The following is a 25,607-nucleotide window of genomic DNA, read 5'->3' as shown; positions in this document are numbered from 1 at the left end:
TTTTTTTTTTTTTTTTTTTTTTTTTTTTTTTTTTTTTTTTTTTTTTTTTTTTTTTTTGTAATACACAATGATTGTTCATCAATCTAGCTTGGAGGACTTTTATGTTGTGATCCTCCGTTTTGGGCTTAGGGATTCCTCGTCCCTGATGCATTATGGCTATGTTCTTCCTCTTTTGATAAATATACTATTTCTTTTTCTCGAATTGTATGGCTGATTCATGTCCGAATCAGAACAACCAACACGCAAAACCACGTCCCAATTTGCCACACGACTGTTTTTATTTACGCTGCTATTCAGCCATTGTTATGCCAAAGAAGAAATAAAAACAAAAAATAAAAAAAGAAACATTCGTTCTTTCATTAGACAAGTGCTAATTTGTGTTTTTCAAGTGAGAAGAAAAACACAGATGGAAACTGCCGGAATACCTGTAAAACAAGGGAGTAGAAAACCAGTGCCAAACCCTAGGAGGAAGGAGGCAGCGGCGCCACGAACGGAAGAAACACGATGGCGCTGGTAGAAGTGAACGGTAGAGAAGCGGCGGCGACACCGAGCTGCTGCAACGGAGGAGGAGAGGGCGCGAAGAAGTGGCGTGGAATAGTTTATTTTATTTTACGAAGTGGGCTCAGTCTTGTTTTTTTAAAGCAAAAAAGTGGGCCGATTTAACGGGGACGTGGACTAATTTGATTTTCTTTTTCTAATTTTTTTTTTAATAATATATATATATATATATTTTAATTTTTTACTTGAAGGATAAATTAATAAAAATATTTCAAAATTTTTATCTCTAGTTTAAAAATATCCAATTTTCAAAAAGATTCGATAATAATTTAAATAATATACTTAAATTAAAAAAAAAACTTTAAAAATATTATTTTCATTAATTTTAGATAGATAGAGTTATTATTTTATTTCAAAAATATTGATAATATTTAAAAATACAGCTGAAACTTTAAAAATTCTGATGAGTACTCCCAATTTAAATATATATCGTTACTCCGTGTATAAAAAATATTTAAGAAATTTTAAAAATATAATTATCATAAATAAAGAATAAAAAAATTAATATGGTTAAATATATGAACTAAAACCGTCTTATCTACCTCTCATAAATTATATTTGAGCTTTTTAATATTATTTTAAAATTTTATAAATAATTTTTTTAAATATTGTACTAATGCTAAATATTATTCTGTTAATAATATTTAAGTATTCTGTTAAACAAAATTAAAAGATTCTCTAAAATTATTTTAAAATTTTAAAAATATTTTTTAAACAAATTATTAACTATTTATATCTCAAACTAATTACAAATATATTTTTTAACTGGTTTAAAATTTATAAGATTTTGTGAATATTTTTAGGTATTTTTTCTTCAAATCAATTTTGAAAGAAAATCATTTTTATTTTATTTAAAAAATAATCTAAAACTTTTAATAACCTTTCAAATATACTTTAAACTTTATAAAATTTTATTAATATCCTTTTTAATTTTTTTTAACAAATTAAAAAAATACTATTACTAAATATCAATAATAATAATAATAATAATAATACTTATAATTATTTCTAAAACATATTACTAAGAGTGTCTATTAGAAGGCCATCTGACTCGCAAATTGTAAAATTGAATCCAAACGCCAGGGTGAATCAATGGCTTCGAGAAAGGGCGGCAGCGCCGGCGAAGGGGTGCGATCGTTGGAGTTGGAGAAGATGAGTGTCGAGCAACTCAAAGCCATCAAAGAACAGACTGACATGGAAGTCAATCTCCTTCACGATAGCCTCAACAACATTCGCACTGCCACTTCCCGCCTCGACAATGCCTCCGCTGCCCTTCACGATCTCTCGCTCCGTCCTCAAGGTTAGCTTCTCTCCATTTCTGGAAAATTAGTGTAAGTTCGTGTGTTTGGATTCCAATCGGTGGCTTCTCGTTTGTTGTTATGTGTTTTTGCTTCTTCGTTGATTGTTTGTTGGGCTTATGCGTTCAGATAGTGCCTTTTGTGTTTGCCTGATCGTGTATTGGTTAGTGAGTAGGGTTTTTTTTTCTTTCACAAATATCTCTTTTTAGGCAAGAAGATGCTGGTGCCTCTTACTGCGTCGCTTTACGTTCCTGGGACGCTGGATGACGCCGATAAGGTTTTGGTGGATGTCGGAACTGGATACTTCATTGAGGTCAGTTTGGTAGACTTTGGGACCTTATTGCTTGGCTGCCATTCTTCAGTTCTTGATTCATTTTTTTTATTGCATCCAACGTTATTCATCTTTTATCGCTGAAATTTTTTCCAACATATGGTTAATGTACTTGTATTACAACATGTTTTTAGTTGTGCCTTTTGTTGAGTGATACATGCTGATTTTCTTTGGCGACTTACTTGCAGATTTACCTTCTATGTAGGGTACTTATTTATATCAATTGTTCCTACCTATCTGAAATTGTTCTGGTTTATTACCACTAATTGTTGCTGATTGTTATCATCAGTTAGGATCTTATGATTCAGTGATCCGGCTTTGTCAACAATAATATAAGTTTGTCTTGTATTAAATATTAATGTTGGAAATGTGTTTTCATGACTGTTCTGAGTTGATTTGATGGTTGAATCAGAAAACAATGGCTGAAGGAAAAGATTACTGCGATCGAAAAATCAAATTGCTAAAGTCGAATTTTGACCAACTAATTGAGGTATTGTGACTACTTTCAAGTTGAATTTTTTTAACAATTTTTACAAGTTAGAATGCTAGCGAAAGAAGTGTTGATTTCTGAACAATATATTTTAATTCCTTAATTGTTACTTCTGCATCTTTGTTTGTGAATGAAATATTATACTTGGTAAAGAATTAGGGGAAGTTCAAGAAAGGAAGCACTGCTAACTGAAATCGAAATGAGTTGGACGGCATCTACTCATCTTTAACAAAAATATCTCTCTTTACATTCTTTTTTCTTGTGCTTGGGTCTAATTAAAGAGCTTATAACATATTGTTCTGGTCGATGCTGAATTGCCATTAAGCTGTTTGTAATGGGCATATAATCTTTATTCAAAAACAGAACTTTTTTTTTTAAATTTTTTGATTGGAAGCATCGAACCATTTCATTGATGTATGAAAGAATACAAAAGTAAGACCTATCTATGATAGTTACAAGAAAGATCTTCAATGAGACAAGTGTGTTGCTAAGAGATAATCACAAAAAGTAGGAGGTAAAATACTCCCAAGATATGAAGTAGACTCGATGAGTGTATATTCTAATGCTTATTTTTAAAGACCCAAGCACTTCTGTTAAGTCATAAATTCCAAGAAAGGCATAGATAAAATGGAGCAAAAACATTTTATTTTCCTTCGTAAATGGGTGTCCCTTGAGAGAAAAGTTGAGCAAGGAAAAGATATCACCAGGTCAAGTGATGTAACAACCAAATGCTTGTTATAAGAATGACCAAAAAGTTGAGGCAGAAGCACGGTTGCTGAACAAGTGAATCAGGGACTCATTATCCATGGTAGTATATGAGGCAGCAACTTGGAGTGATAGCCTGCCAAGGAGATTTTCACTGTAAATTGTCAAAGGTGTTGATACAAGCATGGCCAAGCTCTAAAATAAAAACTTGACTTTTTTGGGAGAATGTCCTTTCCATAACTGTTGATGAAAAGCCAAATTGGTCAAATTACCAGTGGATGTGAACTTTTGGGTTGGTGAACTGTTAGAAAAGAGCCCATCCTTTTCGAAACCTAAAGCCCATCTATCATCTTGATCTTTGAGCATGGAGGTCAATAAAGGCTGAGATAGGGAAGCCATTCTTCAGTTTAAACTTCATCAAGATTTCTTCTCAAGATTAGGTTCCAAGAACCAACCTTTTGGTTCCATAGATCAACAATAGTTACCTCTTCTCTAAGAGATAAATGATAAAGAGAGGTATACTTTCACTGTAAATTTTATGCTCCCAGCCAAATATCTTCCAAAACAAAGCATTACCTCCCTCCCAATTCTGACTTCTATGTGATTGTGTACTAGCTCTGCAAATTATGGATAGATTTTCATGGCCTCTTGGTTGTTTTCAAGAAACACTGCTTGACTCTAAGTTGTAATGGCTAGTACCATGTTTTGCAGCAATAATTTTTTTGCCAATGATCAATTTTATCCTAATAAAACCTCTAATTCCATTTGGCCAAGAGGGAGATATTTCATTTTTGTATGTCAAAAATTCCCTATCCACCTTCAATAGGGGATTGTATAAGTGGCCACTTTAGGAGATGGCTACCTTCTTTTGTTAATGTCTCCCCTCGACAGAAGGTCATGTACAACTTCTTAATATATTTTGTGACCTTTGATGGAGCAAGAAAAATGCGGGAATAATATGTAGGCAAGTTTGAAAGCATAACTTCGATTGGAGTGTGTCTACCTCCTTTTATGAGAGGGATAAGTGGAAGTGCGATGTGTCTGTTGGGTTATGCAAATGATTCTCAACTTTCTCAATGACAAGAGCCCAAAAGTTAATAGTGCGAGGATTACACCATTCGTGGGAGAAGGCATGATACACATCCCATTTTCAACTAACCAAGGGAAAAAGATAGGCAGATACATAGTTTGGTCACCAATCTGTGAGCCATCCCCTTTACCCAATTCATTGGCACCTTTTGGAATAGAATTTTCCTGAGAGCATTCAACAATGCAAAGCGGTTGGTTCATTTCTATAGGTTCCCTGGGGACTAGAGCAGGATCATCAACAAGACAAGGTAAAGGGTTGAGGATGGGAGTTTGTTGTTCGAGGGGTAAAAGCAAAAAGACTAGAAATAATAGTGAGGATTTTATGGGAGATTTATATAAGGATTGGTTCTATGAGGGGGAGCCTTCAGTCGATTGAGAGCATGGTGAGGAAAGATAACCATTTGAATCTGATAAATATGGGTTCACAGTTTGTGGAAACTTTGGTTCTAGTGAGAAGTATGGTTTGTTTGTTGTTAATGGTATTGGATATTTTAGTTGAAGAGATGATTTTGGTGTAATTGAAAAGGAGGAAGTGATTTCGGTGTTCAATAAAGGTTGTGGGAGGTATGATGTGTCAGTAATCGAAGGCTCTGTGGTATGAAAGAGGGAGATGATGTATGGTGCCCAGTTGAGTAGCCTTCTTGTGAGTTGCGCATGGGAATGGGTCATGCCCTGTTCTATAAAAGACAAAGATTGATTATTAAGTTCTATGAATCCACTTGCAGTCGCACGCATGACCCGTTCCCCTTTTTCTCTTAGAGAAGTACTTGAGCTGCTTCCGCTCGAGTCCTCAACGTATAATGCAGTTCTCCTTGCCGACCAGTTATAGTAACTAGTTTAAGGAGAAAGGAAAACTAAGCCCTTGAAAACAATTCAATCAAAGTAACTAGTTTAAACCTTTCCTTTTAAATTTTATTTGTGAGTCCAGTTTATCTAATTAAATTTGTTGAACTATTTTAATTGTGTTCAATGTTAGTGTTGTGCTTATGCATATTGGGTTAGCTATTCAATATTTATACTTTATGGTTTATACATATACCTGGACATTTTAAAGCATTTTGTGTTCATTGTTTAGGATTTATAACTTTATGGATATATTTTGGGTTGTTTTGAACCATATTTGGTGCAATATTTATGATTAATGCTTAGATTTGGGTTGTTTTGAACCATATTGGGTTCAATGGTTATAACTTATGCATATATTTGAGCTTTTTTAAGCATATTGGGCTGCCCTCGGTTATAACAAGAAGTAAATGTTTATTCCTTTGCTACATTCATGCAGGTTGCTGCTAAAAAGAAGAATCTAGCAGATGAAGCTGGGGTGATCTTACAAGCAAAACTGAAGCAGATGGCTGCTACAACATAGGGAAATGTGTGACAATGTAATATGTTTGAAGGTAAACCTTAGGGGGAAGGTTCATGTCATATTTGAGGTTTTGGTAGCTGTAAACTTCTTCTAGCACTGACTGGATGATTAGAAATCCAGTTTGTCGTGTGCGGCGACTAGCGCGGGGACGAAGATTTCGTAAGGCCACCACTAGAACCCGTAGAAGGAAAAACTTAGCCACTCTGTTTTTCAACCCATGATATATAAATGTTATCTCATGAATTTGTTTTGGTAGAATTTTGCCCCATGAATTTCACAGGTAGAGCGGTAGTTTTTCCAGAGTGTATTAAGATTTATTCTCTTACTGAGATTTTGATGGGAGGAACTTGCATTTGCTCCATCTTTAATCCATGTCTTCGAGCAATCGTCGAGCGAACCCAATACAGTCGAAGATTGCTCGAAGCAAACTTAGCATCGATAGCAAACTTAGTCCAAGGCACCAGCATCCCAGGCTTAATAGCTGCAGTTTCATCAAGCAGAAAACTGCGGCTAAGATGTCAGAGCAGCCAAGCCTTTAAGCATGTACCCCAAAGCTGCACATGAAAGTCGAAAGTATGATCTTGTATTCGCAAGCTCATCGAATGAAGGACTAGATGTCGCCTGGTACCTCGTTTTGTTATTTAAAACTAGTGGTAGCATGAAACATGTTAGACTTGAAAATCACCTTCTTCAAAGATATCATTAACTCATTACATGTATTCCTAAGAGCACGTGGTATAAGAATGTTCAACAACTAAGAGAAGTTGAGTAAATTAAAAACAAATACGACTCAAATTAATATTTAATATATTAGATATATTAAAATAAAAATATATTTCATTTGAATTATTTAAATTAGTATTTAATACATTATATAGATTTCATCCCAAACTAACTGTATTTTAAAATATATATATATATATATATATATATATATATAGTTATTTTTTTAAGATAAAGTAGAAAATTAAAAGTTATTTTTATTTATTTAATTCTTATCCTTGGCCAGGTGCATACCGCGGGAAATCAGAACTTTCTTCTTCTTACACTGAGAGTAGGCTGAACAACGGCGGCAACATTTCGCTCACCAGTAAACTTGAACTACAGCTCTGTAATTTCCCAAAAACGTGACGAAAAACTCTTCTCAGTCCCACCCATTTTTCCTCCCTCTACTTCAATCTGTTCGGTTTCCGAGGAAACGCGAAGGAATAGCACCAACCCATTTCCAGTAGGTGCAATAGACTACCCTTTTGAGATTTTTTTGGGTCAAGGGAAATGGGTTATGTTTATTTGAAGAACTTGGCTTTTGGGCTTGTAGAAAATCGCATGTTCTATCTTCGTGCAATCGTTTCTTTTGTGTTCTTTTGGCTGGATGAGAGAGTGTCACTGTATTGAGAAGCTGACTCTCCATATCTGTTTGATTGGTGATGAAATTTTAAGAACAACGTTTTAATTCTCTACGTCCTGTAATGGAAGTGTTCGATTTTGAAATTGGGAAATTCTTTTGGTAGCAAGAAAACAGTGTTTGGTTTTTATTAAGCATGAGATGCACATAAGTTGTTTGAGTTAATGCCTTAATGAAACTAGAGACCGTGAAATTAGTTTGGGTTGAATTTTTTTTGTTTGTCATTAATTCTTTGTGGTCTGAATTCAGTGTGTTATGTTTTTCAGACGGCTGCAGCAGCTAGTGAATATTTAGTTGCTAGAGATACAAAACAATGATTTCTTGCAACAATCCTCTGAACGTTAACTCTCAGCTTCTGCTGTGCAATTCTTCCCAGCAGTTAAAGAGCACCAAGTATCCTTGTCTGGTACAATGCCTTTTCCTTGATATTCTCTGATTAATGCTTGCTTTGACCTTCGTATAGTTTACTTTATTCATGTGAATTCTATCATTGAACGATTATAGAACGCAATAGTTCCTCATATGAAAGTTACTTTTGGTGAGGATTTTTGGGGAGGGAGTCCCACATTGGCTGATTTAGGGAATGATCATGAGTTTATAAGTAAGGAATACATCTCCATTGGTATGAGGCCTTTTGGGGAAAGCAAAAGCAAAGCCATGAGAGTTTATGATTAAAGTGGACAATATCATATCATTGTGGAGGTTCGTGATTTCTAACATGTATCAGAGTCATGCCCTTAACTTAGCCATGTCAATAGGATCCTCAAATGTCGAAGAAATTGTGAGCCTCGAAGGTTTAGTCAAAAGTGACTCAAGTGTCGAACAAAGGGTGTATTTTGTTTGAGGACTCCGAAGAATGAGTCGAGCCTCGATTAACGGAAGGCTGTTCGAGGCCTCCATAGGCCTCAGGGGAGGCTCTATAGTGTACTTTGTTTGAGGGGAGTATTGTTGGGAGAGAGTCCTACATCGGCTAATTTAGGGATGATCGTGGATTTATGAGTAAGAAATATATCTATCTCCATTGGTATGAGGCCATTTGGGGAAACCAAAAGTAAAGTCATGAGAGCGTATGCTCAAAATTGGACAAATATCGTATCAATGTGGAGAGTCGTGATTCCTAACAACTTTGCCTTTTAACTGTTGAGGATTGTTGGGAGAGGAGTCCCACATTGACTAATTAAGGGGTTGATCATGAGTTTATAAGTAAGGAATATTATCTCTATTGGTACGAGACCTTTTGGGAAAACCAAAAGTAAAACCATGAGAGCTTATGCTCAAAGTGGACAATACCATACCATTGTGTTGGTTCGTGATTTCTAACATTAACTTCGCCCTCCCTCTCTTTCTCTTTCCCATTGCTTGTCTGCATAGTCTCGATTCCTTGTTTCTTCTGCATTATTATGAATCACATCGATAATATGTGCTATTAATATTAAAGAGACAATATATGTGGAGTTCGGTGTTGGGCCAATGACCTATCCAGTCCTGTAATTCTACAGATACTATATTATTCCCATTTAAGTTTGACATAAAAACTTTCCATATGGGAGATATAGACACATTGACCTTCTCAACCAAGTTCTTATATTCAGCAAAATTGTGCATTTGAAAGAATATTTCATTTCTACCAGATGTTTGTTACTATTTAAACATGATGTTTCGAACTTATCCGATTCCTATGGTTATATGTTTTGGCTGCTAACGTTAAGTAAGCAAAATAATTTTCAGAGGAACTTTAATGTTATCAAGGTAGCTCATCTCTCTTCCTCTCAATCTTCTTACAACAGATTCAATTTAATATTATAAATCGAAAGTATTTGATTTGATATATTTGTTTTTCTTCTTTTCTTCTTTTCAATGAAACTCTTCTAAAGGGTTGCTGCGAGTATTAGTTCCTATCTCGTAACCTTTATTCATGCCGAAGGCTTTCGAGAGCATTTTATTTGATCATCACACATGTTTGTTCTTTGCAGCATCGTAGTAAGTTGCATAAGAGAAGTTCTGATGTAATCACAAGAGGAATGAAAGTCACTGCTTATTATGGCTTGAAGACGCCTCCCTATGAACTTGTAAGTGACCAACCTAATGATGTGCATACTTATTTTGCAACCAAAGCCCCATGTTTTATGTTCTTGCAGATATTTGCTTCTTTCTCATAGAATTCCATTGCTAGTCACTTGATGGTCCGGGATATTTAGACGTCATTTTTAGAAGGAAACATATATGCTAAACTTTGATTTTCGGCTAGCCCGGCACTAACTCTTCGATATGTTTGTTGATCATCAAAGGCAGACTTGCAAAATCAAGCTTTATGTTTTTCCATTTACTTTTAACAGGCTTGTGTATGTGAGATCCCATATCGGTTGGGGCGGAAAACAAAACATTCTTTATAAGGATGTGAAAACCTCTCCCTAGCAGACGCGTTTTAAAAACCTTGAGGGAAGGCCCAGAAGGGATAACCCAAAGAGGACAATATCCGCTAGCGATGGGTTTGAGCTGTTACAATATTAAGCCTACAAATTTCGACCAAACTGATTATAAATTTGTCATATTTGTAGCATTACTGGTAAGAAGTGGATATATATCTAACAACATATAACACTGCTATGGTTCATTTTGCTCTCTACTTTCAGGATGCTTTAGAACCATATATGAGCCGGAAGACATTGGAGGTTCACTGGGGTAAACATCACCGTAATTACGTTGAAGGTCTAAACAAACAACTGAGCCAAAATGATATTTTATATGGCCACACTTTAGATGAACTTCTCAAAGTAACATATAACAATGGAAATCCTTTACCTGAGTTTAACAATGCTGCCCAGGTACTTCAATGTTAATCCATGGTCTACTTCAAATTATTTGGCTAAAGTTAAACCTTCCTGATATTCTTGTTGACTCATTCATTGCAAGTCTTTTAGTTATTTTTTCAAAAGCTACTTGACCTTACCTGATTGTTCCCTTTATCATTAATAAACATACGTGAGATTATCTGTGAGACCCCACATTGGTTGGAGAGGAGAACGAAGCATTTCTTATAAGGGTGTGGAAACCTTTTCTTAGCAGACGCGTTTTAAAACCATGAGCCTGAAGGCGATACGTCAGGGGCCAAAGCAGACAATATCTGCTAGCGGTGGGCTTGGATTGTTACAAATGGTATTAGAGCCAGCCACTGGACGGTGTGCTCTTCACTGGGCCCCTTAGGGGGGTGGATTGTGAGAGTCCACATTAGTTGGAGAGGAAAACGAAACATTCCTTATAAGGGTGTGGAAACCTCTCTCTAGCATATGCGTTTTAAAACCGTGAGGCTAACGGTGATATGTAATGGGCCAAAGCAGACAATATCTGCTAGCAGTGGGATTGGACTGTTACATTATCCCTCTTTTAAATATATATATATATATATATTTATTGGGACAGAAGGATTTCTTTGAAGCATGATTACCAGACTTGGGACAGAAGGATTCCTTATTTTGTCTCTATCCAAATTTCTTAATGAAAGATCGTTGATCTCATTAACCCATAAAAGACGAGGTCTTGTGCGCAAATGTCCTGTGCGTTCTACATCATTGTATGAGATAATAGAATTGTTTTTTTTATAGAATGGATCTTGAAAAAACATGTCTGATTTGTAGATTTTGTAGTAACGTGTATGATAAAGTTCGGGAAGTGCACGATATCATTTCCTTTATGTATGTTCAGGTCTGGAATCACGACTTCTTTTGGGAATCCATGCAACCTGGAGGAGGAAGCATGCCCATACTTGGTGTTCTACAACAAATTGAAAAAGATTTTGGTTCTTTTGCCAATTTCAAGGACAAGTTTATACAAGCATCTCTTTCACACTTTGGTTCTGGCTGGGTTTGGCTTGTTTGTAAGTTTTCAGACATTGATTCAACCTTTTTATTTAGTGCTCTTTAACACCGTTATAATAAGTACTGTTTGGTGGAAGTTTTTGAGTTCTTTCCTGAGTGTTATTTTGACTAAACTTAGTGGCTGTTAGTGCGCTTATCATATTTTATAGTTGGTCTCCTTTTGGACTTGCTCCTTGTGAGATCTCACGTGGATTGGAGAGGGGTGAAGCATTCTTTATAAGGGTATCAAAACCTCTCCCTAGTAGACACGTTTTAAAACTGTGAGGCTGACGACGATATGTAATGGGCCAAAGTGGATAAGATCTGCTTGTGGTGAGCTTGAGCTGTTACAAATGGTATCAGAGCCAGATATTGGGCGGTGTGATAGTGAGGACGCTGGCCCCCAAGGGGGGTGGATTGTGAGATCCCACATCGGTTGGAGATGGAAACGAAGCATTCCTTATAAGGGTGTCGAAATCTCTCCTTAGTAGACGCGTTTTAAAACCGTGAGGCTAACGACGATATGTAACGAGCCAAAGTAGACAATATCTGCTTGCGGTGAGCTTGGGTTGTTACAAATGGTATAAGAGCTACACTGGGTAGTGTGCCAGCGAGGACATTGACCCCCAAAGGGGGTGGATTGTGAGATCCCACATCGGTTGGAGAGGGGAACAAAGCATTCCTTATAAGGGTGTGGAAACCTCTCCCTAGTAGACGCGTTTTAAAACCATGAGGCTAAAGGCGATATGTAACGAGTCAAAGCAGACAATATTTGCTTGCGGTGAGCTTGGGTTGTTACAAATGGTATCAGATCCAGACACTGGGTGGTGTGCCAACGAGTACGTTGGCTCCCAATGGGGTGGATTATGAGATCCCACGTCAGTTGGAGAAGGGAACGAAACATTTCTCATAAAAGTGTGGAAAACTCTCCCTAGTAGACATATTTTAAAACCGTGAGCCTGACAGCAATACGTAATAGACCAGTCTGGGAAATCTGCAACAATTTATGGTTGATATTAGATATGCAAACGCTATTATCTTCTTTCTACTGCCATTTCCCCTTCAAGTCTATGATCTAAAGCTCGACAAAATATCATGCCGATCGTTTTTCTATATTCGGATTGAGAGTTCTGTTTCATGACTGATCATTTAATCTACTTTGATTCTCCTGAACTGTCATGCATTGTATCAGTGAAGAGACAAGAAAAACGACTCGCCGTGATCACAACTTCGAATGCGACAAGCCCGCTTGTCTGGGATGACATTGTAAGTCAATGTTCGATTTTGAGTACAAGGTTCTTCTATTCCCAGAAATTTGATTTACCTTACTTTGTTGTGCAGCCAATCATCTGCTTGGATATGTGGGAGGTATGAAATTCTTTTCTTTCTTGATCAAATATTAGGTTATGTTTCTTCAGTTGAGCTGATCATAGATGATAACATGTCGTTGTTTTTTCCTTCCCCAGCATGCTTATTATCTGGATTACAAGGTATGAACCTCTGCCGGAATGCCTGTCGTGTTTAATTTATTGGTTAAAAGTATCATTTTAGTCCTTATTCTTCGGAACTCATTCCATTTTGATCTCTGTACATTCAAATGTCCAAATTTAGTGTAATAGCCCAGCCACCGCTAACCAATATTGTCTTTTTTGAATTTTTCCTTTCGAGCTTTCCCTCAAGATTTTTAAAACGTGTCTGGTAAGGAGAGGTTTCTATACCGTTATAAAGTATGTTTCGTTCCTCTCTCCGACTGACGTGGGATCTCACATTCCACCCCCATTTGGGGCCTAGCGTCCTCTTTGGCATTCGTTCCCTTCTCCGTGGCCCAGCGTCCTTGCTGGCACACTACTCAGTGTCCGGCTCTGATACCATTTGTAACAGCTCAAACCCACTGCTAGTAGATATTGTTCTTTTTGGACTTTCCCTTTCAAGCTTCCCCTCAAGATTTTTAAAACGTGTCTGATAAGGAGAGGTTTTCACACACTTATAAAGTATATTTCGTTCCCCTCTCCAACCGATGTGGGATCTCACATTCCACCCCCATTCAGGGCCTAGCGTCCTCGTTGGCATTCATTCCTTCTCCGTGGCCCAGCATCCTTGCTGGTACACTAACCAGTGTCCGGCTCTGATACCATTTGTAACAGCCTAAGCTCACTGCCAGTAGATATTGTCCTCTTTGGATTTTCCCTTTTTGAGCTTCCCCTCAAGATTTTTAAAACGTGTCTAATAAGGAGAGGTTTCCACACCCTTATAAAGTATGTTTCGTTCCCCTCTCCAACCAATATAGGATCTCACATTCCACCCCCATTCAGGGTCTAGCATCCTTGTTAGCATTCGTTCCCTTCTTCGTGGCCCTGCGTCCTTTCTAGCACACTGCTCAGTGTTCGGCTCTGATACCATTTGTAACAGCCCAAGCCCACTGCTAGTGGATATTGTCTTCTTTGGACTTTCCCTTTCGGGCTTCCTCTCAAGGTTTTTAAAACGTGTCTTCTAGGGAAAGGTTTTCACACCCTTATAAAGAATAATCCGTTCCTCTCTCCAACTGATACATATAGTTTATACCGTGCTTATTATTAGTTTGAAGTTAACTTTTATCGAACTTAGTAAAAGAAAAATAATAGTTCCATTCAATAAAAGGCACAATGTGATTGATTATCTTTCCAAAATTTCTCTAGTTGATCATTGATTTGTATTTGTATCATACCTTTACACAGAATGATAAAAAGGAGTATGTCAATGTGTTCATGGACCATCTCGTATCGTGGAATGCAGCGATGGGGCGTATGGCTCGAGCAGAGTGCTTCGTGAATTTAGGCGAACCGAAGATCCCTGTAGCTTAATGACATTCATTGATACTAGAGGTACTCGCAAACGATCCAATGAAGCAACCGGGGAAATCTCGAAGCCTTGTGTTTTTCTTTTATCGAATCGGGTTGTAGGTTTGACAAGTTTTGTTCTCTACATAAGATTTCCATCGTGATTTTGTAGTAACATGAAGGATAGCTTCCTTAGAAATGTATAGGAATCTTCGAACATGTCATTTTCGTAATATAAGTGTTTTTTCATATGTATTAAATAACGTCTTGAGATCTAAAATAAATAGCTCGCATCTTCGTATCCAACCTTCATCATTATCATAGATTTTTGTTTTAATGTATCAACTTTCTAAGTGATTATTTTTTTAATAAAACGACTTTTATAGAGTTTCGTGATGTATAAAAAAGACCAAAATACCCTCACACCATTGTCTCCCACCTCGACAACCACGATGCACCCTCCACCAACGACCACCTCTAGAAATTGTCGCTGATGACTATATCTAGCGACTAGCAATTTTTGAAGACCATTTCTAGCGATCCCTCCGACTGGTCATAATATCTTAAATACAATTTTAAACTTATAAGCTAATAGCTTTCATAGTCGTCCTTTATGGTAATTTCACATAAGTAAAAATATTTTGAATATAAAATAAATAAAATAAATTAGACTTAACTAAACAAATAACAAATAATTATAATCAAATACTTGCACAATAATAAACACATTAAATTCAATTAAAGAATTAATATATCAACCACAACCTTTAATTGTAAATAACTTCGCCGTAATTAATCAAGTAATTAGTCATTAAGGTAACTAGAAATAGGTAATTTTATTCGCGTTAATTATCGTTAAGTGATAGAGTAAATAGCCATCAAAGTCACTAAAAGTGGATAATTATAAATGACTTTACGGTAATTACACGATATGTGATTGGGTAATTAGTTACCAAGGTCATACGAAGTGGGTGATCGTAAATGACGTTGTGGTAACTATAAATTGTGTGACCAGGTAATTTGCCACCAAGGTCACCACGCAGGGTGAGCCTTTGTCCTATTGTCCGGTTCTAAAAAAGGAATCAATGTATTATTTTTTGCCATGATGAATGGTCCATAATTGTTTAGAATTGATCTCCAACGTACACATTGGAACCCAATCATTAAATAAGGTCATGCGACACGAACCATTAAAATGAGATTAAAAAAGAAAAACTATGGCCTCTATGAAGCTAATTTAAACTGAGATAGGATATCTTAGTATTAACAAGCTTGGAGAAGCTCTACAAATTTGAGCCAGAATGTGATATGGTCGGCGACCTTATACTCATAATAAAACATATTAATTAGTCAACAAGTGAGCTAGTACCGAGTATTATTATACTCATTCATGCTTTTTTTTTTCTTTTGTTCAGTGCATATTTCGATGGATACGAGCCTTGTATAGTTTATAAAACTCGTAGATTATATATATAAATATTTATTTAAAAAAAAAAAAAAACTATGGGTAAGCCAAAAATGATTGAAACTTCCCCATCATAATAAAAGAATATTTGATGGGACAAAATTTTGATTCTTTATGGGCATATCCTTCACCCAATCCTCGCATTGGAATATTCCATGAGAATATCTTTTCACATATTCCAAAAACATTAATTTTTTTAAAATGAAAAAAGTATTATATATATTATTTTTAAAAATACATATAAATAAAAGTAAAAAAAGTATTAACAAATTTTATTACTCTTTAATTTAAGCTTAATTAATTTAGAAAATAGATAAAATTTCAGTTAAATTTTTATTTATTTTAATAATGCTATATGAATGTTTTTTATAAGACTGTGCGTCGAACGTCTTTTAGGTGCAATATGTTTGCATCTCCTAACGCAACATTGAAGTGGTCTCGAGCAAGGCCATTATGTTGTCAAGGTGCTATTAGTCCTAATTGACACTGACAATGAAGAGAAAACAATTGAACCATAGAAATGAAAGAAGAGGTTATTCATAATCATTACAAGCCAACCTATTTTGTATTTAAGTCTTTAAATTCCTTGTATTTACTCGATTTTGTAGTTAGATTAAAACATATATTTATAATTAATAAAATCACTTTTTAAATATTTCATTATTGAAAGTATGTTGTTCAGCTTATTTCCGGATGGGAGTGAGAGACAAGCTCCTCCAAACTCTCTAAAAATGGATTGAATTATTGAATGAGATCCTCGTGACATGGCTCGGGAATCCTAGGCAATCTGCTCCTATCAACGGTCAAGAAATTCGAGAATGTTTCATTTAGCTTTGAAGTTTTTGGACATGAAGATAATGTTTGCAAGCGGGGCAGCTACTCTATTGCGGGCAAACGGGAAATCCGACTCTAGGAACGGTGCATAATTCTCGGGGATGAAGGTGGGGAGAATATTTGTACTATTTTACATAAATTTTAAAATTACAATATATTTTTCAAATTAAATTAGAAGTTTAATTCACAGCCAATCTTGGAATAGGATTAGGATTTGAAAAAATAAAATAGATTTAAAAAGAATAAAAAAGAAAATAAATATAAATATTGCGGAATTTTCGTTCCTCAGCGTGCTCGCTTTTCTTCTCTGCCGTTCGTTTGTTCGTTCGATTCGAGTTCTTAAGCGCATTCAAATTTCAGAAAAAACAAGGAACAAAGCAGTGTTTTGCTTTCGAGATTTCTCTCTCTTTCCTTCTCTCCTTCGACGGTATGTTTTGTTTCTCTCTCTCTATGGACCTGCATTTTTCATTCTTCGATTCGATTTCCTGTTCTGTGATTGGAGTTTTTGTGTTCCTGTTCCTGTTTGTTTTCTTGTGATTTTCTCTGTTTTGTTCTGATTTCGGGCTTATCCGTCGACGAGCGATTTTCGCGTTTTTCCCCTCTCTCGATTGATATTCTGGTGTTTCCCTTTCGGGCGGATTGAAGTCTGATGATAAGATTTGTTCAATGTCGATTATTTCACCTGATTTTTATAGATTCTGTTGCAATGGATTGAAATCTGTTTGAGGTTGAATTATAGGGTAATTTGGAGGGACGTGGCCTCCGCTACCGATTTTACGACTCGGTATAAGTTTTTAGAGAGGATTGATTTTTGTAATTTCAATTTGTTTTTAGGCCAGGACCAGCGCATTGTGGAAAATTAATATTCTTTCTCCGATTTGACCGTCTGTACTACAGAGAGAGGCACCCTGTGATTTTCTACAGAATTATTTACGAATTAGTATCAAATTTTCTAATGTGAAAACATTAAATTGATTTGTTTGAAGTACGAGGGGTGATTTTCTATTGAATTACTTTATTTTTTGAGACCCGTTTCGAAATTCTCTTACAGAGTTTGAAAATCAACGGGGATGTTTTTCTCCTGACCAAGTCAGCGTGGGATTATGACTTGTCGTGCGAAACGTGCGTCGTTTATCTGCCATTCTTGTAGGGCTTGAATAGATTCATCTTTTTTGTGTTTGAGGTTAGCGTAGTCGATCCGAATGGTTCTTGCCTTGTTTATCAAATTAATTTGTTTACTTAGATTGGAAATTATTGGGTATGTTTGTTGTGTACTCCACTTTTTCATTCTTCCCAACATTTTTTATGGACGGCAACGCATAAGTTACAAATCCTTATCAATGGTCTCTTCTTTGTGGGGCTTCTGGTTTTTCTGGAGTTGTGTCGCTATCCTCACCGAGTTCTTTGGCTGGAGTCACAACACGTGGCGTCAACTAATTCTTTTTCCTTTTTCTCTTTTTGGGGATGTTCCCAATTCCTAGTTTAAAATGTAATGCAATTTAATCGTAACACTTGGAGACGTTCTTTTTCCTGTTTCAGGAACGTGCGTGGGTGGGAACGGGAAGAGGGCTTGACCAAACCCGCCATTTTCAAGGAAACTTCTTGGACGGTTTGGTTTGAGGATAAACATAAGATCCGGCTGTCAAAGTAGGTGACAGCCTGATTTTCTTGAACAGTTTCAAAGATCTATTCGAAGATCCTTTTTCTTGTGCGTATGACCAAACTTTGATACTTGGACCTCCCTTTTTATATGTGCATCTTGTTTACTCATTAACGCGTTCATTTTTTTTTCTTGGAACAGCAGGTGATCTCATAGAAAGGTCTCGCTTTCTGGGTCGTCTACATCTTAGATTGCTCGACCGTTGGTTTTTGCTTAATGTTCTTTCAGAGTTATCTGCGATTGGCATGAGATATTTTGATTTGTGTTTTAGATATGGGTTCCTTGTCCGGAATCCTTCAACGACCATTCATTGCTGTAACTGCTGTGGCCGTTGCTTCTATTTCCTCTGACTTTTCAGATAAGTTACCATCTCAGAGACCAACAGAGGCTGCTTCTTCTTCTTCTTTTTCAGATTTATCCCATAATTCAACTTTAGATTTCTTAAAGGAATCAAGGACATCATTTGCTTTTGTTTCAAAGCTTGAAAACTTATCATTTGTCACCAAAATTCATGCACCTGTCCTTAAGTTCAGCTTTCCGATTCCAACTACCAGTTGCGACTATGTTAGAAACTTGCACGCGTCTTTGGTGTCTTCCACCGTTCTTTCTAATTTATATCAGTCAGCTGCACTGACCAAGGCATCAAAACAGGTTGCACCTTCACCTAAATTTTCTTCCCCACCTTCTGAGGTTATGTACAGATGGCATTTACCAGAGCCAACTTCTTTAGATATTAGGGGTAGTTCTGCTTGTTCCGTGGCAAAATCTAGGACGGTGGTGGTTTTATTAGGATGGTTGGGAGCAAAGCAGAAACATTTAAAGAGATACGCCGAATGGTATACTTCAAGGGGTTTTCATGCCATTACCTTTACTTTTCCAATGGCTGAGATACTCACGTATCAGCTTGATGGGAAAGTTGAACAGCACATTAGCTTGCTTGTGAATCATCTTGCTGATTGGTTGGAAGAGGAGCACGGAAAGAACCTGGTGTTTCACACTTTTAGCAATACTGGATGGTTAACGTACGTTATTTTTTCCCTCTTCATTTAACGTGCACACAGAATGATAGCGCCTTTGGCTTTTCTTGAACAAATTTCTTTATGTGATTGTTCCTTTGGATTTATCTCGATGCAGCTATGGAGCTATTCTGGAGAAGTTTCAGAAGCATGATTCTTCTGTAATGGGAAGGATTAAGGGCTGCATTGTGGATTCTGCCCCTGTTGCAGCTCCTGACCCTCAGGTAATGGCGGCCTTGATATGACATTGTTCTTATTCAATGAGATGTGACTATTGCATCATTTTGACCCCAGTTCCCTTTCTTTTCATTCAAAAATTTGTAGCTCTTTGTTGTAAGCAACACAATAAGTAACCTTGAAATGTGAAGTTTTCTTTGATCATGGGATGAACATCAAACCTATCCCAAACTTTGTCACCATCGCCATCAACCTATCATAGAATTATATACAAAAAAACTAGAGTAGCCATTTTTACCTTGCATACCAATTTAGAGTTAAGAATACCTGTTTGTTGGTCATTTAGATTTTTACCGCCCCTTTTATTTAGAATAGTTGGTGGTCTCTGTGTTTCTATTTGAGTTTCTTGTTGAAAAAATTATGAGAGAAAGTGTTCGTTAAATTTTGTTACCGTCTTTCTAGGTCTGGGCATCAGGCTTCTCTGCAGCCTTTTTGAAAAAGAACAGTGTAGCAACAAAAGGATTGACAACCTTGGACAGCACAGGGATGGAAGTACCAATCGGCAGTAAAGAAGATATCGTACCTAAACCTGCAGTTACTGAAACAGCACTTCTATTAGTTTTGGAGAAGATTTTTGGTGTTGTTTTGAAACTACCGACCGTGAACAGGTAGTTCCCCTTTTAAAAGTGATCATTATAACCAATATATACTAAACAAATGCAAGAAAATGAACAAGTAGACAGTGCATAAGTACATAAGTGTGAGATCCCACATTGATTGGAGAGGGGAAAGAGGGTCAGCGAGGACCCTGGGCTCCGAAAGAGAGTGGATTGTGAGATCCCATATCGGTTGGAGAGCAGAATGACATTTCTTATAAGGGTGTGGAAACCTCTCTATATTAGGCTCATTTTAAAACCTGGAGGGAAAAGTCTAAAAACAACAATATCGATTAGCGGTGGGCTTGGGCGGTTACAATAAGCATGATAGTTTCGTTTCTTTTTACAAATATGTTTAGGTTTTTTACTTCATTAACCAACCAGATCACGAAATCTAAAAGACAAAAGTTGTCCTGTTTTTCTACCAGGAGGCTATCTGACGTGTTGGACACATTATCATCGTCACAACCAAGCTGCCCTCAACTGTATATCTACAGCTCAGCGGATCGAGTTATCCCAGCCGATTCCGTGGAATCATTTATCAAAGAGCAACGGCAAGCAGGACGAGAGGTTAGAGCTTGCAATTTTGTGTCCACCCCTCATGTAGATCATTTTAGGAATGACCCAAAACTATATACTTCTCAGCTTAGTCAGTTTCTAGCAGACTGTGTGCTTACTTGTTGTAGAGAGTCCCGTTAGCTCAAATGTGAGTCGGTCGCTCACCATTTTACCCGATTCTTTTCTTCTTTTTATACAACATTGTTCGTTCTTGTATACATGTGAGAGCATGCAAAAAGCCAACAATTCATTAGTTTTCAATATAGATCACTGTTCAATTGTATTTATGTGGTGTTGATCATTCTTGACTTATGCTGGTGTGCTGGAACAAGAACAAGAGTGTGTATAAGATAAACAAGATAGGACGAAGTTAGTGTAAAACTTTACATAACAACGAAATGTAGTAGAGTTAATTTGGAAGCGAACACCGAACCTATATATAACATATGAACTTATATTGACACTAGTTGAATTTGTACAAATTGGATCATATCTATCTATCTAGTCTTCCTTAGCTCCAATAATTAAATTAAATATGAAGCACAAGAAAAACAAAAGAAAAGAAAACACTTCTACTTAACACATTTCCCCCAAGTCCCAAACTTATAACTAGCAGTTAATCTTCCACTCCTGTTGAAGAAATCTGAATGTTTTTTGGAAATTCTGAAACCCCATGAACCAGAAATCAAAATTATCCACTGTTACAATCTCTAAGTACTTCTGTGAAGGCTTCATCACATTCTTACTTTGATTCACTCTCTCTATTCTTCCCACTGGAATCACCACCTGAATTTGTATCACAAAGAGTTCAGAAAACACGATAGAGGCCGAGCGAAATCTTAACGAGGGACAAAAAACGTTCGAATTCGGCAAAAGTAGAGAAAAATCTTTGGAATCATAACATTCTTTAGCTTAGTTTTGTGTTTAAGAGAGAGAGAGAGAGAGAGGTGACCTTGTAATGGAATTTTAGGAGCTCTCCAGTTGGGGAAGAGAGTTTGAGGGATTTGTCACTGCAAAAGGCAAGTTTGTGCGTTGATATGAAGAGAAGACCTGAAAGAGGTCCTGCTGTGGTTGACAAATGGCATTGACAAACCTTCAATAGCTTCTCTCCTTCTTTTAAACTAAATAGCTGCTTTCCTTTCCTCAATCCACCAACTTGAAGAATCTTTGCTCCTAAACTCAACTTTCCCTTCACCGTTTCTCTGATCTTTTGTCCTAATCTCACTGCAGCTGCACAAACCAAACCATACAGACATAAGTTCATGGTCTCGAGCAATCGTATTTGAACTGTTTAATGAGACGTCGAAATGTTTAAGTTATAGGCCTTGTAGATTTATCGTTTGTAATCTGTTTATGCCCTCGATCAAAAGGTCTGAGATTCAAACCCTTTATCCTACGTGTAGTTAAATGAAGAATAATAAGAGTTGCCCGTCTACAAAAGATCAAAAAATGCATTCAAATTCAGTGTTCGTTTACATGCTTGGATCACTTCATAATTATGCTCGTATAAGAAGATTTGTTGCTATGAATGATTACTGTTATGACAACAAGCTTCTCCATTATAACCATAACAATATCAGATCATCCACTTTAGACTTTACCACAATAGTGAGATCTCGTATCGGTTGAGGAGGAAAACGAAACATTCTTTATAAGGGTGTGGAAACCTCTCCCTAGCAGACGCGTTGTAAAAACCTCGAGGAAAAGCTCGAAAGGGAAAGCTCAAAGACGCGTTTTAACAATATTTGCTAGTGGTGGGCTTATGCTGTTACAATAATGCTATCCCGAAAATGCATCACTTTAATATAGAGGTTGTTCTCAGTCATATACTCGAGATCACCGATATGAGACTATCTTCGTATCACAGATGTATGAATTTTATAAACGGATTCTATTCACTCACTCAGTCTAATGAAGAAGCAAAAACAAACAAACAAAAAGCTTACCATGTTGTCTAACTCCATCGACAAAATTCCCAACCTTCTTCCCCCTGCTAACAACTGCATCCTCTCTACCTGCAAACATTCACAAAATCCTCTAAATTCAGCCACCATTTTCTCACTACAAACACATAAACACCTTGAAAAAAGACAGAAGTTTTACATTGTTTCGCCCGAGGTTCACCGTCGGGGGACTGGTTACCGACCGGAGCAGGGAACAATCTCTTCAACGACTTCTCAGCCGGCCGAAAAGCTGCCATACCAAACGGGATCCCAACGACGTCTTGCTTCATCAAAGCTTCCATTTTCCTCTGCTTCTACTTGTTAGTATCTGAGGTAAAAACAGAGGAAAGATTGGTGTGAATGATCAACATTCCTCCAATTCTCCACAGATATATAGAGGGACTGAAAATGGTGAATCAGAAACTTAAAAGCTAACAGCTGAGTCATCCATGGCTGTCCTCCAAGATTATTAAAAGAACGGATCTCTGTAAAAGAGGGAGTTTTAAAGAAAAATGATGATAAAAGGAGAGGAGATGATGTTGGGGAAAGCATAGTGGAGTTGCCTTTTAGCAAAACCCTTAAAATGGAGGCTTTCTTAACAAGAGGGTTTCTTGTTGTGCAAGCATGTATGCATTTATAAACTCTTTATTTTTTGAAGGGATTGTATTTATATGTTTGTGTAATTTGGGAGCTTCATTTATTTATTATTTATTATATGTTTTAGGTTCCATGTACAAACAAATCGCTTAATTTATCGAGCACTTTAGAGATAATTTTTTTAATTTTTCGTATATAAAATTTTATTCCCGAGCTAGTTGTCTTCAATTTTGACCTGCAAGGTGTAACAATTCTTGCATGTCAAAGTGTCATTGTATCGTGCTCGTCTTCATCCATGCATGCTCTATTCATAAAGGTCTTACCAAGTTTGATCTGGGAGAATTAATGCGATGTTACCATTTATAAGGGTGTGGAACCTTCCCAAGTAGATGCGTTTTAAAGCCTTCAGGAAAGCCCGAAAGGGAAAGTCCAAAGAGGACAACATTTGTTAATGGTGGATTTGGGCCGTTACAAATGGTATTAGAGCTAGACATCAAACGAATGTGTCAGCCTTCTTGTTGTTCCCCGAAGGGGGGTAGACACGAGACGGTGTGCCAATAAGGATGCTGGGTCCCAGAGGGAAGTGGATTTGGGGGCGGTCCCACATGGATTGGAGGAACGAAAGAGTGCCAGCGAGGACGCTGGGCCTTGAAGGGGGGTGGATTGTGATGTCCCACATTGGTTGGGGGAGGAGAACAAACCACCATGTATAAAGGTGTGGAAACCGGAAACCTTCCCCTAGTAAACGCGTTTTAAAGCCTTGAGGGAAAGCCCAAAGAGGACAATATCTGCTACCGGTGGATTTGTGCCGTTACAATTAATTTTTAGTACATTCTATTTTCAATGTTGTTAACTTGAATTCTTTCGGTGTAGGTGATGATTTTCTTGATTCGATAATGTTTTATACGTTTGAGTTTTTCAATTATTTCAAAATAACTCACTAAAGCAATACATCAAAAGCTATCATGAAAAACGATCATATATATATTTCAGGGTTGTCCTTAGCTTCACACAAAATTTTGACCTTTATCCATAAATAACTATACATATAAAGTTGCAACTTTCGTAAATATTTACGTCATATTTATATGTAACAAGATTTTAAAATAATAAAATTAACAACAAAAACCCTAAAAAGGTATTAAAGTTATAAAGACAAAATTATAAAATATTTTAGATTTAGTAAACTCTTAATGCAAAATCTCTTAAAAAATATTGGAAAAACTTTAACCTTCAAAGACCATATTTTATAAGCATTAAAGTTGCAACTCTTCCTCTTTTTCTACCAATAATAGAAAAAAAGAAAGCTACCCAATTTGCTAATGCCATCCACTTGCTAAAAACAATATTTATATCACGTCCATAAATTTTAGGTATGGACGCGCATAAACGAGATGAGCGGATAAAACTATTTATAAACTTTATGATTAAGTAATACTCAAAGTAATGATGATAGTGTTACGAGAACATAGTTCAGCTCGTTAAGATATTGTATTCTAAACCTAAATATTAGAGGTTTGATTTTTTTTTCTCCATGTGCCGTAGAACTAAGAACGAGATCAATTCGTAGCAATATTATTCGAAGTGGAATTTTCATTATGATAAAAAAACGAATCTAATATATTCAAGAAAACCAAATGTTTTAAAGGAGTCGTATTACTTTGATCAGCGGACGTATGTTGCTCCTGATTTACCTTTGCCTCTTGTGAAAAAGAAAGTCTCCTCGTGATAGGCCCTCTTAGCTCTCGAGCGTCTTTTGTCAATCAAGAAAGGTACACAACAGTAATACAAATCAACAACTACGACAAAAATAGACTCTTAAAATGAGAGGTCAAAAAAGCGATTTGTACGAAAATTGTAATCCAAAAAATTATAAATATATAATTAGATCAAAACATCAAGATTCGATTATATATTATATAATTAATATGGTTGTTTTATTTTTATTTATAATCTATTTTTAAAATTAATCTTAGTTAAATTTTTTAAAAAAATTATAATTTTTAAAATTTACAAGTCCATTGATTTTTTTAAAGTTTAGAGACTTGTTAGACACAAAATTGACACAAAATTAAAAAGTTCAAATACTTTTTTATATACTTTTTTAAGTTTTTCCGACACAAATTTAAAAGTTCAAAAACTAGACTTATAATTTAACCTAACTAGTTTTAGATTATTGACGAGACGGGGTGAGCTAGCTAATTAGCTTATAATTTCTTCTCTCTCTATTCTTCACTTGGGAGAAGGGGAAGGGAGAAGCAGGACGAAACCGAAGGGAGAAAAGTCGAGCAAGAACGCAGGATATAACAAGTAGACAACAAGATTGTGGTTTTTGTATGAATTCAAACTTCAAAAATCTCGTCAAACAAGAAATGAAATTCACGAAAGAATTCAAACAAGTCCAAGACCCGAATATTCGAAGACCTTCCCTGTTTCTTCTTACCGTAAGTCCTATCGATGACCTGTCCCTTTAAATGTTACAAAGTCCGAGAAAATAACGCTCAAATAATGCTCAAATCTAACACCCATAATGGTTTTTCCTTTGATTTCTCAAATTTGGTAAAACTTCAAAAAGAAAAGTTGTTTGTTCCTTAAAGTAAATTCTACCACTTGAAACATAAAGAGAGAGGGTTTATGAGAAACATATGACATTACATTGCTTATCTTTTCCCACTTTGGAGGCTGTGTTGGGCAGCTCAGCTAGCTTTGTTGCAATGCCACCATGTTCCTTTGTCTCTGTTGGAGGGGAAAAGATTTAATAACTTGCAGCTGTAACCCATTAGATCAAC

General features: G+C 36.4%; 5 protein-coding genes across 8 annotated transcripts in view; 3 read left to right on the top strand and 2 right to left on the bottom strand.

The window, feature by feature from the left end:
* LOC111455272 (transcription factor TFIIIB component B''-like) overlaps positions 1–599 on the bottom strand; it is a 12,050-nt gene extending 11,451 nt beyond the window's left edge. Inside the window, exon 1 of the mRNA XM_023096875.1 lies at positions 426–599. The gene's annotated coding sequence lies outside the window, so the exon portion shown is untranslated. The remainder of the gene's footprint in view (positions 1–425) is intronic.
* Positions 600–1,597: 998 nt separating this feature from the next.
* On the top strand, positions 1,598–6,189 carry LOC111459761 (probable prefoldin subunit 5). Its single transcript, XM_023102800.1, has 4 exons — positions 1,598–1,858; positions 2,066–2,169; positions 2,600–2,677; positions 5,754–6,189. The coding sequence occupies exons 1-4, from the start codon at positions 1,651–1,653 to the stop codon at positions 5,835–5,837; spliced, it is 474 nt and encodes a 157-aa protein (XP_022958568.1). The 5' UTR covers positions 1,598–1,650; the 3' UTR covers positions 5,838–6,189.
* Positions 6,190–6,846: 657 nt separating this feature from the next.
* Positions 6,847–14,172, top strand: LOC111459735 (superoxide dismutase [Fe] 3, chloroplastic). Of its 2 annotated transcripts, none has more exons than XM_023102767.1 (9): positions 6,847–7,065; positions 7,509–7,648; positions 9,216–9,311; positions 9,876–10,067; positions 10,945–11,116; positions 12,289–12,362; positions 12,438–12,464; positions 12,563–12,586; positions 13,811–14,172. In XM_023102767.1, exons 2-9 carry the CDS (start codon positions 7,556–7,558, stop codon positions 13,934–13,936), a joined length of 804 nt encoding a protein of 267 aa, XP_022958535.1. In that variant the 5' UTR covers positions 6,847–7,065; positions 7,509–7,555; the 3' UTR covers positions 13,937–14,172. The 2 variants fall into 2 exon arrangements, with proteins under 2 accessions (XP_022958535.1, XP_022958543.1); XM_023102775.1 differs by having other exon boundaries at positions 6,847–7,069.
* A 2,332-nt stretch (positions 14,173–16,504) lies between these two features.
* Positions 16,505–20,561, top strand: LOC111459714 (transmembrane protein 53-like). 3 transcript variants are annotated; one of them, XM_023102742.1, is made up of 6 exons: positions 16,505–16,638; positions 17,751–17,919; positions 18,013–18,893; positions 19,006–19,111; positions 19,527–19,732; positions 20,149–20,561. In XM_023102742.1, the coding sequence occupies exons 3-6, from the start codon at positions 18,145–18,147 to the stop codon at positions 20,417–20,419; spliced, it is 1,332 nt and encodes a 443-aa protein (XP_022958510.1). In that variant the 5' UTR covers positions 16,505–16,638; positions 17,751–17,919; positions 18,013–18,144; the 3' UTR covers positions 20,420–20,561. The 3 variants fall into 3 exon arrangements, with proteins under 3 accessions (XP_022958510.1, XP_022958524.1, XP_022958515.1); XM_023102756.1 differs by having other exon boundaries at positions 16,508–16,638; positions 18,016–18,893; XM_023102747.1 differs by lacking the exon at positions 16,505–16,638 and having other exon boundaries at positions 16,678–17,919.
* Positions 20,562–20,650: 89 nt separating this feature from the next.
* On the bottom strand, positions 20,651–22,791 carry LOC111459752 (GEM-like protein 4). Its single transcript, XM_023102788.1, has 4 exons — positions 22,382–22,791; positions 22,225–22,293; positions 21,231–21,508; positions 20,651–21,064 (listed from the first exon to the last, which is right to left on the bottom strand). The coding sequence occupies exons 1-4, from the start codon at positions 22,521–22,523 to the stop codon at positions 20,888–20,890; spliced, it is 666 nt and encodes a 221-aa protein (XP_022958556.1). The 5' UTR covers positions 22,524–22,791; the 3' UTR covers positions 20,651–20,887.
* Between the last annotated feature and the right edge of the window lie 2,816 nt (positions 22,792–25,607).

This window comes from Cucurbita moschata, unplaced genomic scaffold (genome assembly GCF_002738365.1).
Source record: "Cucurbita moschata cultivar Rifu unplaced genomic scaffold, Cmos_1.0 Cmo_Scf00002, whole genome shotgun sequence".
NCBI classification, from domain to species: Eukaryota; Viridiplantae; Streptophyta; class Magnoliopsida; order Cucurbitales; family Cucurbitaceae; genus Cucurbita; species Cucurbita moschata.
Note: the sequence above shows the minus strand (reverse complement) of the source record. Positions and strands in the feature narration are given on the sequence as shown.